The sequence below is a fragment of the Phascolarctos cinereus genome, unplaced genomic scaffold, assembly GCF_003287225.1.
Source record: "Phascolarctos cinereus isolate Bilbo 61053 unplaced genomic scaffold, phaCin_HiC Scaffold_2;HRSCAF=192, whole genome shotgun sequence".
In the NCBI taxonomy this organism is placed as follows: domain Eukaryota; kingdom Metazoa; phylum Chordata; class Mammalia; order Diprotodontia; family Phascolarctidae; genus Phascolarctos; species Phascolarctos cinereus.
Window position 1 is genome coordinate 75,818,786 of NW_027555625.1, and position 19,304 is coordinate 75,838,089.

The following is a 19,304-nucleotide window of genomic DNA, read 5'->3' on the forward strand; positions in this document are numbered from 1 at the left end:
TGGAAAAGCAAAGCTAAACTGAGGCAAAGCGCATTTGAGCCGCCAAGAGCCTAGAAATGAATTGCTGGGGAAACAGTCCTTGAGAAACCGAGGGGATACAAAAGCAAACATGGAAAAGACCAACACTTCCATGGACCATGAAAAACACTCTAAGCCCTAGCTTACATGTTTACTATGGCAAATATTAAATCTTTAACCAAAAGGGCGAATTTTACAAGTCAGATTCTCATCGAATTTTTAAAAAGATTCTTCAGCATGTTTTTAGTAGTCTTTATATAAGGAACTAGGTTTAGAATAATGATAGAAACAGCAAGAGGTATGTAAAAACTTAAATTCTCTGGTTTCAAGTGAGCTATAGGTTCTGATTTAATGTTTTTCTTATGGTTCTATTGTTAATAAGATTAGACAAGGTTTGAACTAGTTTTCACCTCATAAACTAATTATTGGAGAAGTAAAATTTAAGAAGTAAAATTAAAGTGTATTGAGATATTTTGCAAAATATTTTTGCAAAAACATCTAAGAACCTGCAAGTGATATAGAACCAGAGAAGCAAATCTACTGAAGAGGAACTGCCTTCTGACTGCTCTGAGAATAAGATCTATTCCAGAATGTCCAAGAGAAGATGTTTCTAGAAGACAAGACAACTACACGGGACATCTGGAATCCAACATGGAATGTGTTGCTTAAATGGACATTGGGAGTGGATTACTAGAATATAGGGGGACTTGATATTACTGCTGATGATCATTATTGTATTACTTTGAGTTTTCTTTTTAAATTTCACAATATCTATGTTTGCTGAGTTTTCTTGGTTACCTTAGTGACATGTAAATCTCCCCTCTAATAGTAGTCTATAGTTCTAGATATTTTTACTATGTTTGTGATATGATTAATTAATCTTGTTATTCTTACATTAACTAGTCAGTAGAAATTGTAACAGGCCTGCATGAGATTCAGTGTTTTATAGAAGAAATACAACTACCCATTCTAGGTGAGTCCTGGTGGAATTCCTTTTCTTGGTTCACTTGGCTGAGGAAAACTGCTTTTTACCCACCTTTGTTGAATGGCCACTTATTGTCTTCTGTTTTATTATTCTTTTTAGGCTTTGCATTAATTATTGTGTTAATACTCATTCTGACCCTACACCAGAGAAGCTTATTTTGGTATACCCTACTATTAATGATTATATTAAAGATTCTATATGATTAGCTTATAGATAAGTGATTCGTGGGAGATCGGTCTGTCACCTATTGATCACAGGGGGGGAATTGTAAAAATTAAACATTGATTCTGTGTTTTGATATGAAAACCCAAGCGTCTTCTTTGTCTCCAAGTGAAGAAGCTCATGAGTTCAAAAATTCAGTCTCCCCTGTCATAATTAGATGTCAGAAGTTTAGTCTCCCTAGGCCTATCCGACCACTTTTAATTAAAGAAAACACCTGAGCTAAAGTTTAGACATTTAGACTTACAATACTCTCATAAAACACTCTAATTCTAAGGGAACTCTTATCCTAACCCTACCTGCAAATCACTTTGTACCGAGGAAGTTTGTCGTTCCTCATAATTTTATCTCTTAACAAAATCCATGACATTTGTATGTTATCCTTTAGAACAGGGCTTCTTAAACTTTTTCCACTCATGGCCCCTTTTTGCCCAAGAAATTTTTACATGACTCTGGATATGTAGGTATATAAAATAGGTATAAAAATCAAACATTTACTGATAATAACTCATAAAGAAATTTATTTTAAAACAATTCTTTGGTGTATATATATGTATGTGTATATATATATATATATATATATATATATATATATATATACCATTTATTAAAGATGAGGGCAAATTTGCTTTCTAATGAGATAGATGTGCTTGTTTATTTTTACATAAAGAATTAAATCTTGGCAGAATATTTGATACTTCAGGACACAGAGCATCTTTAATGGTTTTTAGAGTTGATTGATATTTTTATTTTATAATCATCAATGCTGAGAAAGCCACTTTACACAAACATGGAGTACAAAATGTCAGAAGTATATTTAGGGCCATTTCAGAAGTTGTTGGAAATTGTATCCTAATTCCAAGCCAAAATTCATTTAACAATTTTTTTTTAGGAAACTCAAGTTTTAAACCTGTTTACTTAATAACTTGGCAAATTCTTCCTGAACTTTTAATGGCAAATGACTGACATTTTTTTAAAATTTAAATTGGGTATGGTTTATGAACCCAACTTAGTTTTTTTTTAGAATCAAAATCTAAAGGGAAATGTGTCTCCAGGCACTTCATATGATCAATTATAAGTCTTACAATTAAATTTTTTGGGAAGGGTATTTTCAATTATAAAATCATGTGTAATTGTAAATATTTCTAAAGAACCATTTTCCACCCTAGGAGAGTTCAGAAAGCATACTTGTTACACTAACCTTCTCCGCTTTGGCGATGTACAAAACTTTATCAGCTGCCAGTGAGGGTGACAGAGAGGCCATTAGAAATGTCCAAAGGAAGTCGGAGCACAGAGTTTCTCTCATTTTGGATCAAAGCTTCTTACCTTTTTCAGGTACAAAATATTGTAAACTGCTTATCAAAGTGCCTGGCATATAGTAAACACTTAATAAATGCTTCTTTACTTCCTTCTTTCTCGCTGGGACAAGGAAAAAAAAGAAAAGGAATGACAAGGAGGAAAGAGATGCTGGATACATTCTCACGTAAGAGGTGACTAGATCATCTGTCATATCAATTACCAGGATTGAGATAATAGTAATTTCAATCATGTCTGACTCTGTGACATCATTTGGGGTTTTCTTAGCAAAGATACCAGAGTGGTTTTCCATTTCTTTCTCCAGTTCATTTTCACAGATGAGGAAACTGAGACAAACAGGATTAAGTGACTTGCCTAGGATCACGCAGTTTGAGGATGGATTTGAACTTAGGTCTTCCTGACTCCAGATTCAGTGCTATATCCACTGAGCCACCTAGCTGTCAGTCTGACATGTAGTAAGTTCTATTATGATAGATTGACCTGAGAATTATCTGTATAGATAGACATGCTAATTGAACCCATAGGAGCTGATGAAATAACCAAGAAAAATAGTATAAAGGGAGTAGAAAGGTGGACCCAGGACATAGTCTTGGGAGACACCTATGGTTAGAGGCCATGACCTAGATGATAATCCAATGAAAGAGGCTAAGAAGTATAGGTAGGAAAAGAACTAAAAGAGAGTAGTCAGTGAATCCCAGAAAGGAGGGAGTATTCAGGAGATGACCAGCTGTATCAAATGCTACAGATGGGTGAAAAATCAAGATGAAGGACAGGCCATTAGATTTAACCATTGAGAAATTAATGATGATTTTGGAGAAAGAATTTTAGTTAAATGATGAAATTAGAGCTAGATTGTAGTGGATACAGAAGAGAATGAGAAGAGAGGAAGTGAAAGCTTTGTCAAGGAGTTTAGCTGAGAAAGGAAGAAGAGATAGAAGATGACAGCTGATGGACTTGGTAGAATCTGGTGAGTGTTTTGTTTGTTATTTAAGGATGTGGAGATCTATATGTTTATAGGCAGAAAAGAAAGGATTAGGAGATTTGGTTTGGGGGATTGAAGCTAAGAGAAAGGTGAGGGAAATTACTACAGAAGACAGGAAGGGATAGGATCAAAGGTCTGTGTAGAGGGCTTAGTCTTTGGAGAAGTAGGGCCAACATATGATCAGAGGCTAGAGTGATGGAGACAATAGTATGGCATGATGTCAGAATCATGTGAGATGGGGAGAAGAGAAGAGAGTTCTCAACAAACGGTTTCAATTTATTAAGTATGAATTGAAGTCCTCATCAAAGAGAGTTCGAGGAAGGAAGCTTGAGGAGAGAAGAAAAGGATTGGAACAGTTGCTGTGATAAGTGATAAAGGTAATCAACTGGGAGGAAATAGTAGAATTGCCTTGCTGTAGTGAGGGCCCAATTTAGATAAGTTAGCATAAAATTATAGTTGACCCAATCAATGTGGTTTCAGGATCTCCTCTAGTTCCATTCAGGAGCACATAAGTAGAAGCAAAGGAATAATCTCTGGTTGTGGGTTGGTGTGATTGGCAGTGGCACAAGAGAGCAAGGGATTCAATAATAGATGATATTTACAGCTGAATTGGTTCACCAAGAGGTCAGTGTTGGGAAGGGAGAAGAGTATAGTCAGAGAAGGCTAGGTGATGGTCTGTGATACTACTGAGGGATGGATTGATTGGAGGTCATGGTAAGAACAAAGAGTTATTCTAGGAGTGAGGCATAGTGAGAGATAAAAATATAAAATATTACAATTGAAGGAAATTAAAAGTCCTTAATGTGGAAGGTGAATATGCATGGGTGACAATAAGATAGAGAATATGATAATCCCTGGGTATAGTTAAAGTGGAGTAGATTAGAACATAGGAGATGAGCAGACTGAGAAACTGGGAAGTTAGTATATTCGAGGGAACATCAAAATCTATATTGAAGTTGCCTGGAATGAGAGGAGTTGAGGTAAACCAGTGTCTGAATTCAATGAGAAAGAAGAGAGAATGTGCTTGAGGTCAATAGGTAACAGTTACTAGAATTGAGACTAGGTGATAAATATGAATTGAACCAACCTCAAAGTAAAGTTGCTAAGTGATGGTGGTCAAGGAAGAGTCTTGAAGAGGCACCAGGGAGCAAGAAGTATTCTTATTCCCCAACCATGATCAGAGAGTCAGGAGTATAAGTGGAAATGCCGCCACATCTTCCAAAGGAGTAGGCAAATCTGGATAGTGACACTGGGTGGGTCCAGGGGGCAGAGGTAGGTAAAAGGTTGAGGGGGATAGGAATGAGTGAGTGGACATCTGAGGTTGGAGAGAGGATTTTTTTTTTTTAGCAGCTGAGGATTTGCTTTCAAAGGGACAGAGAGAGTAGGAGGCTGTATGCTAACCACTGGAGATCCAGGAAGACTAAGCATCATCTGATAATGAAGGCAGATCATTTGACTCTTCAAGGTCCAGGATTTGTTTTGGTACAACCTACACAGCTGCCTCACCTGCCATGATGCTGTAATTTGTGGTGTTGAGCAATATTGTTGTCCTAACCTTATTTGACTAGGACATGCATGTAAATAAGTATAGAATATACAAAATAAATGCAACGCTTTTGTCAGGGTGGGGAGGCAACACAGTTGGGAAATGAAGAAAGGGCCTGTGTAGAAGATACTATTTGAACTGAATTTTAAACTAAACAAGAAATTCTAAGAGGTGATGGTGAGGAAAGAGTATATTATACGCATGAGAGATAGTCAGGCACAGGAGACAGAGATTGAGTGTTATGTATGGAGCCCTATTTGGCCAGACCCTTGGGTGCAGGAAGGAAGTAAAATGTAAGAAGCCTAGAAAGGCAGGTTGGCACCAGATTGTGAAGGGCTTTAAATGCCAAAAAGGAGTTTAGAATTGATCCAGACAATAGAAATTCACTGGAATTGGTCAAGCAGGGGAGTGACAGAGTTCTACCTGCACTCTAGGAAAATCAGTTTAGCAGTTGTATGAAGGACAGATTAATGTGGAGAAAGACCTTGAGCAAAAGAGATGATTAGGAGGCTATTACCATAGTCTGGGTTAAAGGTTAAGAGGCCCTGAACTCCAAGACCAACTATGAAGTCCTTTCGGCATTTTTTGGCATTGAGTCGTTTCAATCACATCTGACTCTTTGTGACATCATTTGGGGTTTTCTTGGCAACAATACCAGAGTGGTTTGCCATTGCCTTCTCCAGCTCATTTTACAGATGAGGAAACTAAGGCAAATAGGATTAAGTGACTCTTTTGGGGGGGCCTAGGCAATGGGGTTAAACGACTTGCCCAGGTCACACAGCTAGTGTCAAGTGTTTAAGGCCAGATTTGAACTCAGGTCCTCCTGACTCAACTGATTTAGAGGACATAACTTTTTAGTGGGCACCATAGTGAGCACCAAGGGGAAGGCCATATTTTCTGGACTCCCATTTTGTCTGCATATACTGTTATGCTGGTATATCCTTGTCCCCAGGTGCTATACAACCTTCTAAAGTTGGATAGCAACACTCAGAAAAAGTTACACAGCAGAATCTTATCTACTGTAGAAGCAACATTCCTCAGTTCTACCTCAAGTACCTTGCTTTTATGGTTCCAGTAAAACTGTGCATGTATCAAATCCAGTTCTAATCAAAAAATATTGCACCATGAACTAGAAAGTGGTTTTGGGGAAATGGTAATTGAGAAAGAAAAGGTAGAAAACTTCAAAAATGTCACTAAAGAGAGATATCCCACTTTCCTTCATTACAGTGAGTGCATGATTGGATGTCCATACAAGGACCCTGAAAAGCTGTTCTTAACTTTATACCCAGCCCTGTGATTTGTGCTGTGGGAGATACAGCAGGCATGGGCCCTGCCTGGGAATTTTTCACCTAAGGTAAATTCTTGTTCATAGAACTGGACTGTGAGAATCACATGATCGTTATCAAGATATCTTGACATGTTTGGACCAAACTGCAACCTATCCATACAAATTTTGTCTCATTTTCTAAGCCATGAAGAAATTTAAAGGTGTTCAAAAGAATAAAGCAATTTTCCTTACATTATCCACAAATTAGACTTCTACAACACAGCCCACAGACAATGGGAAAAGAAGGTACCAAGAAGGGTGAGAGTAGGGAGGAAAGAAAGGTCGGTAGAAGAGATTCTAGAAATGAAAGCAACGACATACAGTTATTCTCCATGTCCCAAAAGATCTGGGGGGAGAGGGTGATAAGAGAACTAACGCTCAGACTGTGTAGCTACCAAGGGAAAGAAGGGTTGGATCCAACACAGTACTCATTATTCCTAAGAATTCTGCCCTTGCAAGCATTATTTGGGGAGAGGGGGTAGTTTGCTGGGGATGAGTTGGTTAAATCCCATTAATGTCCTCCAGACTTGTATACAATATGAATGACAGGAACTATAAAGTAGAGAAATGGAGTCAGGAAGCCAATTAAAAAGGGTGGATTACTCCAGCCACTACAGAGTCTTCTCCTCAGTCTCAGTGTGAAGGACAACTTTAGGCCCGGCAACTATATGGAGAATTACACTAGTGGGGTCTGAAATGGCTTTCATCAGTGGTTCTCAAAATTTCTGAGGCATTAGAACCCAACTAGAACTTAACTAGAGCTTAGTACAGTTCCTGGCATATAATAGGTGCGTAATAAATATTTAATCGCCGACCATAGCATAAAATAAAACAAGTAGAAGCCTTAAATGACTTATAATACAACTAATACAAATTAACATAAGGTTGATTTACAAAGAAAATGTTTTCACAAAAATTTTATTCAAAATTTAACATTTTAAATAACAGCTTGTTTATAGGACACTTTATCATTTACAAAGTGCTTTAAATAATTTCAATTGTTTCTGACAATAACCCTATCACATAGATATTACTGTCTTTTTTTTTGGGGGGGGGGAGAGGCAAGGAGGTGTGTCAAGCCTGTCTATTGTACTAGTCTATATATGGGGCATTATTACTTTTCACTGTGCTCAATTGAGAGGGAAATGACTTCTCTCCCACACCCTTTTTGATACCAGTGAATGTCACTGTCACTTCTGTTATTACTCTAGCAGTACTTTTCCTTCATTTCTGCCTACAGAAATGCTCTTAACCTCAAGTATTTTCACTTAAATATTACTTTACACATAAGGCCCCACAACTACAATCTAATACAAAAAAAAATCTTCTGTTAAAATATACCACCCATCCGTGACACAGAATAGGAACAAATGGGATTTTTTGTTAACATGATAATGACATCTACTAAAAACCAAAAGTGTAACAGAGAAATAAAAGTTTTCTCACTGAAAAAAAAAAGGTAAAACAAGAGTTTTCTCTTTTACTACTTCTATTTGACATGGTTTTAGAAGTTCTTGAAATTACAATAAGAATAAGAAATGAAAGGGATGAATGTTAGTAATGAAAAGATTAAAATACCTTTCTGTATAGTCAATTCAAATTCTCAGCAAAAATTGAGATGAGGTCAGTAAGGGAATCAAGATAGAAGCTAAACCTGCCAAAAACAACTATATTCTTTTATACTGGTAATAAAAATAATAAACCAATTTTTAAAAGAAAAAACAATTTACATTAATGGCAAAAAAAATCAAATATTTGGGTAGTAACTCACTAAGACAAACAGAATATTTTTGAAAAATTATAAAACATTATGGCCAAATTAAAATAAGTAAATATAGAAGGAATACTTCCTAACAGGGATCTGATGAATATAGTAAAAGGGTCAACATTCAGTTGTTAAACGATTTAGATTTACTATTAGATTTGATACAATACCAACTAAAGCACCACAGGGTCCTCTTATAGAATTAGATAAAAGGACAAATGCATATAAAAAACTATGTTGGCAAAAATAGGAAGAGATACTTTTTTTGGAAAAAGGATGATTGGTAAAGGTGAGACTTGCCCTGTCAGACCATAAAACACAATAAGACCCACAGCCATACTGTCTACTGAGATGTAAAGGAGTCATGATCTGTACTGATAATTGGGACATACTGATGAAAATACAGATCATTAAAGTAATGAAGTAGATTTAAACAATATGTACTTTATAAGTAAATACAGTGACTAACATTTGTAAACTTCCATTTCACTAGGAATTCTCAGGTGTTTCAGGATAAGCTCTTCTTGACAATTTATCACATGTATTTCATTTACATAACTTCTCCCCAATATGAAGTCTCTTATGTTTACAAAGTGATGATCTGCAACTGAATGTTTTCTGACATGTACTACACTCATAGGGTTTCTCTCCAGTATGGATTCTCTGATGTTGATTCAGAGATGAGCTGTGCCGGAAAGTTTTTCCACATTCACTGCATTCATGTGGTTTTTCTCCAGAATGGATTATCTGATGTCGAGTAAGTGATGAGTTTTCACTGAAGGCTTTTCCACACTGATTACATTCATAGGGTTTCTCTCCAGTGTGGATTCTTTGATGCTGAATAACATGTGTGCTCTGGCTAAAGGCTTTTCCACATTCACTACATTTATAGCGTTTCTCTCCAGTATGAATTCTCTGATGTTTAATAAAAGATGAGCTGTTATTGAAGGCTTTTCCACATTCATTGCACTCAAAAGGTTTCTCTCCAGTGTGGATCCTTTGATGGTGACTAAGGGATGAACTGTGACTAAAGGCTTTTCCACATGTTTTACACTCATAGGGCTTTTCTCCAGTATGAATTCTCTGATGCTGAGTAAGGATTGAGCTGTGACTGAAAGCCTTTCCACATTCAAGGCATTCATATGTTTTTTCTCCAGTATGGATGATCTGATGTCGAATAAGAGATGAACTGTCTCTAAAGGCTTTCCCACATTCGTTACAATCATAAGGTTTTTCTCCAGTGTGGTTTCTCCGATGCTGAACAAGGTGGGATCTCTGGCTGAAGGCTTTTCCACAATCATTACATTCGTAGGGTCTCTCTCCAGTGTGGATTCTCTGATGCTGAACAAGGTGTGTTCTCTGACTGAAGGCTTTGCTGCATTCACTACACTTATAGTGTTTCTCCCCAGTATGAATACTTTGATGTTGAGTAAGGAATGTATTCCGGCTAAAGGCTTTGCCACATTCATTACATTTATAGCGTTTCTCTTCAGCATAAATTTCCGGATGTTGAGTAATGTGTATGCTTTCACCACAGGTCTTCCCAGATTCATTATATTTGTAAACTTTTTCTTCATTATGTAAACCATGACACTGTATTAAATTGGAGCAATGACTAGATGCTTCCTCACATTCATTATTCTTGCAAGGTTTCTTCCCTGAGGAGACTGTATTACATTTAAGCACGTCTGAAAATTCACTGCAAAACATATCAGGTGTATCATGTTTATGGAGTCTCTTTTTTATAGAATCTGTTTTTGGAACAGGGATTGACCCAGGTTATAACTTCTCTCAAATTTACTGCATTCATGGTCTCTTAATACATCAGAAGTTTTTCTGTTGGGGACTGTTACTTCCTCAGAATGTCTCTCCCAGTTATGCTGCTGCTTCTCTTTCTTGATATTATATTTCCAATCTTGTCCTTGGGAATTCTTAAGACCAACCATTGTAAGTCTTTCCAAAACTGATTCTTCGACAGAAATGGCTGGATTAGAAATTGACCCTTTGCTTTCAGTCCCAGTGTTCCAATCTGAAAGAAATAAAAATTGTAAAAATCTCATGTCTCTTTGTACTGAGAAAAAGTACTTTTGTATGGTAAGTTCTATATTCTATCTTTTAAATCAAGGAGAATTCTCTTCAACATGGAAAGGGTAAAGAAAAAAAAACAAATAATAATGACTACTCCCCTACATTTGCAGAATTCTTAGTTTATACAGCACTTTTATATTCAGGATTTCATTTTAATCTCACAACAGGCCTGTGCAGTAGGGACTTTTACAAATAAGAAAAATAAGTGCCCAAATGCATAAAACAACTTGTTCATGGACATGTATTTAATAAATGGCTGAATCACAAATAGATCCTAGGTTTTCAGATCCTTAATCCAGCATTTTTTCTAACAAATCACCATTTCTCATTATTTTTCTCCTTTCTCCTTTCAACTTTTGTGGTAAAAAGTTGTGGCATCAGGAACAGGAGAAGAAAGGAGGAATTGAGATGCATAAAGAAAGGAAAATTGTGCAGGTAATTTGGAAGACTTTGGACTTGTGAAGAAGACCTTGGACTTGTGAAAAAGACCAGAGATTAAATATGAGAAGAAGAAATTTAGGAGATCTTGAGGAAAAGCTGAAGAACAACTTGACCTAAGGGGAGAGAACTCAATGTGAAAGAGGGAAAGGGAAACCAGAGAATACAGAAAATTTACTTTAATGCACTAAATGTAAATAGTCTGAATTTTGCTGAGAAAAAGAATAGATTTTAGGAATGGATTTAAAAACCCCTATTCTTCCTAGAGGAAATCCATTTAATGTGTGTGTGTGTGTATATATATATATATATATACACACACACACACACACACACACACACACACACACACACACAATATGGTTTTAAGCTTAAGTGGTAGGTTTAAAATATTTCATGCAAATGTAAGTTGTTGTTTTTTTTAAACAGGAATGGCAGTAATGACAACAGATGAAACAAATAATTCAAAGTAGAAAACTTAAAGAAAGACCAGGGCATTATTACATAATGCTAAAAAGAACTTTAAATAATAGCAATCTTTAACTTATGAGCACCAAACATAACTTCATAACTTCATAAAAGGAAGGTTAATAACACAATAAGCATAAATAGCCAAAATCTATTAATAGGAGGAAACTTCAATTTGCCATTATCAAAATATCACCAAAAAAAATTAACAAGCAATTACATCTCTGAATTACTTATTTAAAAAATTGGAAATAACATCTTAGCTATTAGAGAAAACTAATTGGAACAATTATGGAATGTACAAGGAACTCACATAAAAATGATTACATATTTGGCCATTGTTGTAGAATCTGTTGCAATATATTTTGAAGCGTGTGGCTTTGGTTTCTATGACCTTTCTAGATTTTTAGAATTTTGTAATTACAAGTATTAACATTTTTGTTTTTACTCTAGAGAATATTAATGAATTAATATTGCTTGCCATAAAACATATACATGTATACAAACATTTTATTAACATTTAAGGCCTTTTTATGATTTAAATATTGCAAGTCCCTCCCCTCCTTGGAATTTGAAACCGTTTTTGTATTTGTAATTCAAGGGAAAAGCCTAAAGCACCTCTACCAAAAGACCTTTGATTTCTCACCCAGGGCCATTCTCTCACCACTACCCAGACAATTTATGATACAGAACTCCCTGGTAGATTCACAGCCATATCAACTGGCTAGTACCTTGTGTTATTTTTTTCCTTTTACCTCTAAAATAAGTTGAGGTCTCCTCATCATTTCCCAATAATAACTGCATAGATAACTATCTGGACTCATATGGCCTTATAGCACCTGACATCATATGAATCAATCAACGAGAGCTTATTAAGTGCCTACTAGGTACTGGGGAACACCAATACAAAAAATGATACTATCCGTACTCTCAAAGAGCTTACTCCCTTTGATATCTAATTGTAAGGAAAGACAGAGACATTCTAATTGCATAGTCTCATTACCCTCAACCAATTACTGTGCTCAAAAATCCCAAAACATAGATCTGGGAGAGGAGACAGCAGCTAACACTTTGTTCCACATCAATCACCATCCAGAAACCCCTGAAAAGGAGGTGATTGATGTCTATTGATGTCATAGATGGGGCTTTTATTATACAAAAGAGAAAGCTGGGAAACCATCTTTAGAGGACACCATACCAGCTGTTATTTATGCTGATAGTGTTATCAAACTTTCTTTTCTGAAATTAACTACTGAGACAGTTTGGTGCTCATAATGTAAAGATTGCTATATACTGGTTATTTAAATCCTTTTAGCATTATGTAATAATGTCTTGTCTGTCTTTCTTGAGGTTTTCTGTTTGAATTAGAGAACTGTCCTAATCTTGAGAATGGCCATACCATTACCCCAATCTGGACACAGATTCAGAAGCCCAGAGTATCACACTCTCAACTCTGCTGGGTTTATAGTATACCCTTTAATACACAGTTTGTATTTGTTGTTCTTTCTTTTTTCTCTTCCCTAGTGGACATTTGGAGAGACCTCCATTTAAAGGAATTGAAATGAGCTGCAGAAACTGATCAAGTCTTCTCACTTTTTAAACTCCTTTAACTCAGAAAGGTCTTGTTCTAAATGCTGTGGTGAGTGGCCCTAATATACCATTAAAAAGTTTTAAGTTAAAAAAAATTATTCATACCATAATCCCAGACCAGAAGGCAATATAACTAGGAATAGATAATGATAACATGGGTAAAAAGTATGAACTAGATGACTTGTAATATCCTGCCTAACTCTAAATCTATGAAATGTCTAAAAGCATAGGAAAGGGCAAGGGACGGGATTCAGAGTAACGGTGGAAGGGTTAGAGAAAAGGAATATATTTCAGCTTGGAGAATGCATGAGAACAGGTGTGCTACTAAGGTTATATTTCAGTCCCCCAGGACTGAAAGACCTTGAGAAGACCTTCAGGTTCAAAATTTAACTGGACCATCTCACTTTTTGCTTGCAATGACTGCCCTCTGCACGGTTTCACTCATTTACTTATTCACCTGAACAAGTACCTTGTAAGACTTCTCTCTCCAGGATTCCTGGCTCTTCCCCTTGATCCATATGGGAAATTAATTCTGGTTTGGAAACTGGAAGCCCTGCTCATGTGAGAAAAAAATGCAAAAATGACTGTTTGGCATGAGGATAAAAAAACTATTTCTGCACACTTCTAGTTACAAACTCCTGAAGAGAGAACCCAAAAGGAGAGCCTGGGAGATGGTTCAAAGGGATCTTGAAGTAGGAAAGTTCTATAAAACATTCCAATAGAGTTTAGAGGAATGAGTCATAGAGTTCATGTGAATTCATCTGTCCCTTTCCCCATGAAGAAGATGGAAACTGCTTCTAATATTTGTAGGAATTTGCTCTAGGACTTACACTAGGAGAATATTCATCTTGGGAGATACCACCCTGGAGGATGATACCTTAGATGAAGCCTAAGAAACTGCATAATGAATGAATCTGCTAATTTGCAATTATGTTGAACAAAGCCTTTTCATCTGGGAACAAGGAGGAGAAATGGCCTTTCTCTTTGTTGTAAAAGACATCTTCTTGGTTGTAAAAGCCATTAGACATCCTCTCTGAGTGCTGCAAGTCCTTCTGACTTTTAACTAATCATCTAATATCTTATAAGAAAAGAAATGAAGACATTACAAGGAGAAGATCCTGAGTCAAAAGATGAAGCTATCCTTACCCAGAAAAACTAGGTTCCTGTAGTTCTCTAGCATCACAGCCTGGTATAGGTCCCTCTGATCTGAATCCAACTGCCCCCACTCTTCCTGGGTGAAATCCACAGCCACATCCTTGAATGTCACAGACTCCTGAAATGGCAAACCCATTCTGGTTCACACAAAACCCTCCTCCTTACATGGTTCTGGAGAAGGGAGAACAGGTGGGGAATTTGTCCAAGATATCTAAGTATTTCTGGGAGCTTTCAGTCTTCTGAGTGTTTCAAAAAAGTTCTTTTACAAATTTGCCATATGCCTGATTTTGTGGTACCCTACATAAATATTTTTTGGGGGAGCATTGGAGGGAGTTTGTTGACTGGTGTGTTCCTGGCTCTTATAATCAGATTCCATTAGTAGTAAGAATTTTAAAATCACTTTAAAATGTTTTACTACAAAGTTTCTGCTGAATTTTATTTAAAGTAAAGGACCCAACACTTCATAAAGTTGCAGAAATACTATCCTATATCCTCCCTGCCCAATCTAGCCCTTCCCTTCTTTAACTTACTTTTTGGTTTTTGTTACTAACTAGTTTTGGCAACTTAAAAAGATTAAGTATATTATTGATTGTTTAATAGTATTAGTCTCATTTCCCCAGTGACACTGTTAACCTCTTTGACCAAAAGATATTTCTCTTATGCTCCTCTGGCATCTTTTACAATACCCAACACATAAGAGGATAGGATGACTTAATGAGTAAACATGGGAAAAAGAAGAAAAGCACTAGACAAGTGGGGATTATTTCTTTTGAAGTCACAACATCATCAGAATGGCCCTATCTTGTGTTCTGGGTTGCAAGACGATGGGTGTAAATGAGTCCACACCCTAAAAACAAAAATGGTATTTCACAAAAAAGGAAATATTAACACACCTGGGATCTCAAAGTCAGTTCAGGAGCCATCATCTCTTCTTCTCTTTCATCCACCTGAAGAAGGCTAGAGTCCTGAGGATTAATAGCTGAGGAGTTAAAAGGAAATATGAGGAAAACTGATTTTACCTTGCAATTCCCAGGTAGCCCACGCTATACATCCCTATATACTACTTGGTTGACTGCCCAGCACATGCACATATACACACATGCATGCACATGCAAACTGTGTATACAAGCATGCACATATAGACACACACATTCCCTAGGAAGAGGAAAGTCAGGGAAAATGAAGTAACCCAGTCCCTTTGCAGGACAACAAAGGGGATCATGGACACTACTTCTCAAAGTCTTGACTTCATACATATAGTCACAAAAGATTCTGAGAAACAGCACTCTCTACATATGCCTCAGGTATTATACATTGAAATAATGGGATTTCTCCCAAATTTCCACATTATATGTATGTAACAGTCATCACTACATATGTCAGGTAAATTATTTTGCCTCTTTTCCACATGTACTTTGATTTTTTTTTTCCAAATCTTTCTTCCAAGAGGAGCTCTTCAAATACTTAAAGACAGTTTTCACGTCTTTGACCATAGTCTTTCTAATATGCCAAACTCCTTTCACCCATATTTACAGACATAGTCCTCAGTCCCTTTCATCATAATAATAACCTTGCTCTGGGTATACTATCATTTGTCAAAAGGCCTTGTTAAAATGTGGCAGCCAGAGGTCAACACAATTCTGCAGATGTAGACTGAGGAGAAGTGGCCAGGTGTGTTGATAGTTCCTTTTTTCTGAAATACCATCTTTGTTTTTAGGGTGTGGACTCATTTTCTCCCATCACCTTGCAACTCAGAAGACATAGGGCCATTATGATGCTGATGGACTTCAAAAGAAACAATTCCACTTGTTGAACGGTTTTCTCCTTTCTCCCACCTCAAACTCACATATTTATTCATTAAATTATCCCTACCTCTTAGGTACTAAGTACTGTAAGAGACATTAGAGGGGCATAAGAGAAATATTTTTTGGTTAAAGAGGTTAACAGTGTCACTGGGGAAATGAGACTAATACTATTAAACAATTAATAATATACTTTAGAATGCTTATCTCTCTAGTTCTTGGTACATTGGCCTAGCTCTTAGCCACATTGACACAATGTTGACTCATAACTGCACTTTCAATCCATGAAAATAACAAGTTTTTCATGAAATTAAGTACTATCTAGCTCCATGTTTACATATCTGGCATATTTGCAAGTGACTTTTTAAAACCTAAGTATACAATTTTACATTAATCTCTATAAAATTTAATCTTTTTAGGTTAAGCCCATAATGCCAATATGTAGACATCTTTTCAAATTCTGAACATGGGATCTGAATTACTTATTTCTTCCCCCAGCCTCATGTCATCTGTGAATTTGATAAGTATGCCATTTTGATTTTTAGAAGAGTCACAGATTAGCATTTTAAATAGCATAGCAACAAGAACAACAGAGTCTACTGGAGAACTCTCACCAAGCTACCACTGACCCATCAATCGTGACATTTTTAGGTCTTATCATTCAAACAGTTCCAAATGTACCTACCTATGCCATCATCAAGCCCACATATTACCATATTTTCTAAAAGATTATATGAAAGATTATGTCAAATACTTTGTTGAATTCTAGCAATATGTCTAATAGCATTATCCTCATCTACCAGTCTAGTAATTCTGTTAAAAAAGGAAATGAGATTAGTCTAAAAAGACCTAGCCTTGATTAAAAATATACTAGAGGCTGGCAAGTTTGACTTCAGTTCCTGGCCCGCTAGAATGGATTATTGAAAGGATATATATACATATATCCTACATATATATATATGTATATATATCCTTTCAATAATCCATTCTAGCGGGCCAGGAACTGAAGTCAAACTTGCCAGCCTCTAGTTTGCAGGCCCCTACCTTCTCTTTTTAGTGAATCATCACATCAGCCTCTTTTCAGTCCTCTGGCACCTCTCCAGTTCTCCATGGCTTTTCAAAGACTACTAAAAGGAGCTAAGCAATCACACCAGCCAGTTCTTTTAAGTGTGCAAAGATGGAGACATTTAGCTCAAATGAACTGAACTCACTGAGAGTATCTAGGTGTTCTCCTATCATCTCTTCTATTAATCTTCAGTTTTAACTTGTTGGCCATTTTTGTTCTATTCCTCTCAGTCTGAAGATCATTCTCCTTGATAGGGAAAATTAGCAAAATAAGAATTACATAGTTTCATCTTGTCCCAGCATCCATTATTGTTACCCCATCTAACCTGAACACTGGTTCCATCATTTCTTTGATATTTCCCTTGCCCCAATATTTTAAAAAGCCCTTTCAGCTGTCCTTAGAATTCATTGAAAGTCCCAGAACAAACTGATCTTTAAGCATTGCTGATACTATTCTTTCAGGACAGTGACCTTTTGTTTCCATCCTCCATAACCTGCACTTCCTTCCATCTCTTGATGTGTATTTTTAACACTCTAAGTTGGTTTATGGGTTCTCTATGCTTCTATAATCTTTGTAGACAGTTTCCCTTTTTCTTCTTCATCAGAATAACTTACCTTAGTAATATAACAATTTCATCCTTGTAAGCTATCTACCCTGCTTGGGCCCATTTCCCTGTAGACCTTTAGGCCCACCCCCTAGAATCCTATCTATCCTTTCTGAACTCCTTGAAAGCTAACTTTCCAAAATCTTCGATATTATCAGAAGCTTAGCTTTCTTCTTGTTCTATTACAAATTGTAATATGGAGTATTCACTTCCTCCTAAAGTCCCTATCATTTCTATTTCACTGAGCTTGATGTCTTTCCCTGGCTAAACTCTAGAATATATTATTAAAAGTGATGGTAAGCTATATTCCATTGGTCTAAAAGGAAAGCTGTAGAAATTGCAGCAAGGTAGATTTAGGTTTGATTTAAAAGAAAAACTTCCTAATGATTAGAGACCTGTCCAAGGTAGAATGATCTACCCCAGGAGGCACTCTCACTAGAAGTCTTCAAGTGAAAGGTTTTTATAGTAGGGGGAAGGAATAAGCATTTAAGTACCTACTATGTATAAAGCACTGCACTAAGAGCTCTGCAAATATTATATCATATGATCCTCACAGCAACCATGTGAAATAGATACTATTTATTAGTCTCATTTTACAGTTGGGGAAACTGAGATAGAAAGAGGTTAAGTGACTTGCCCAGAGTCATACAGCATCTAGATTCCTGTTCAGCTAACATGTTAGATGACTTCTGAGGTCCCTCTGAACTATGAAAAGACAGGGGTCTTATCTTATTTGACATGTAAGAAAATAATTTGTAACTCTCATAGAGAAAGCAGTATGCACAGATATCTAGATGATCTTAACTTCACTATTATAACTATATATTATATATAGTTATTATAACTCCATATTATAACTTTCACTATGCTTTAGTGAAGAGAGAAGATGGTAGGAGTGAGAAGACTAGATTTCTAGTCATAATTTGGCTGAAAATAAACTATAGAAAAGATTACAGATAATAGAGATTAAGAGTTAAAAGTGATGCCAGAGGCAATCTGGTCCAAACCCCTCACTTTGCAGATAAGCAAACTGGGGCCTAAAGGTAAAGTTACTCACTCAATACCACACCTCTAAAAAGGGTCAAACACAGGATTCAGGCCTAAATTTCTGATCATAACTCAGTATGTTTCCCACCACACCACACCTCTTACCTTAAATATGTAAGGCATTATTCCCAAGTCTAAATTTCAGTCACTTCTTTATGGAGAGATGGCATGAATCCACTATAGAAATAGAATAATTTGATAGTTTGGCTATTCCTTCCCCTTCCCCTACTTTATCCCACCTTATACCCTCCAAAAAGAAAGCAAAATCAAAAACCCAGCACTCAAAAAAGCAGTCTCAATTGATAATGGTCTTACCTATATGGAAAAATACCACATACTACTAGCCACAGTGGACCTTGAAGGAGACAATGGACTTGATAACATGATCCATTGATCCCATATTGGAATCCCAAATTCCCAGGAAACTTTTTCCCTGTTTATGCCATAGATTCCTAATTTCAAGTGCCTATTTCATCCTTTTACCTCCATTCCCATCACCTTTCCGTAACTCTCACCTCTCTCCTCAGCTGCTTGGATCAAGTCCTCCACCAGGCTCACTACCTCTTTGCTATTTGTGGGATGCTGAGACTTTACCCAAATCCTGATATCTCCAGGAAGGATGGTCAGAAATTGTTCTAGCACCAACAACTCCAGGATTTCTTCCTTTGTGTGAATCTCTGGCCTTAGCCACTGAAAGCAGAGTTCTCTGAGTTGGATGAGGGCTTCTTGAGGTCCAGCCAATTCTGGGTATTGATACCACCTAAAACTCTGTCGAGCAGCTTCAGGGTCTGATTTATCTCTTCGTAACATAGTTTCTTCCCTCCAAGGTACATTAATTTTCAGGATCCAGTCTTGTTCATGTGGAGTCAGAAGTTGGGGGCTTAACA

At 36.6% G+C, this 19,304-nt stretch overlaps 1 protein-coding gene across 1 annotated transcript; it reads right to left on the bottom strand.

Annotated features, from left to right (window-relative positions):
• Positions 1-7,296: 7,296 nt before the first annotated feature.
• LOC110193232 (uncharacterized) lies at positions 7,297-18,485 on the bottom strand. Its single transcript, XM_078149452.1, is given in 6 exon segments — positions 7,297-9,919; positions 9,922-10,188; positions 13,213-13,296; positions 13,890-14,016; positions 14,792-14,877; positions 16,912-18,485. Coding segments are annotated over 6 exon segments (1,806 nt in total). The 5' UTR covers positions 16,940-18,485; the 3' UTR covers positions 7,297-8,705.
• Positions 18,486-19,304: the final 819 nt, after the last annotated feature.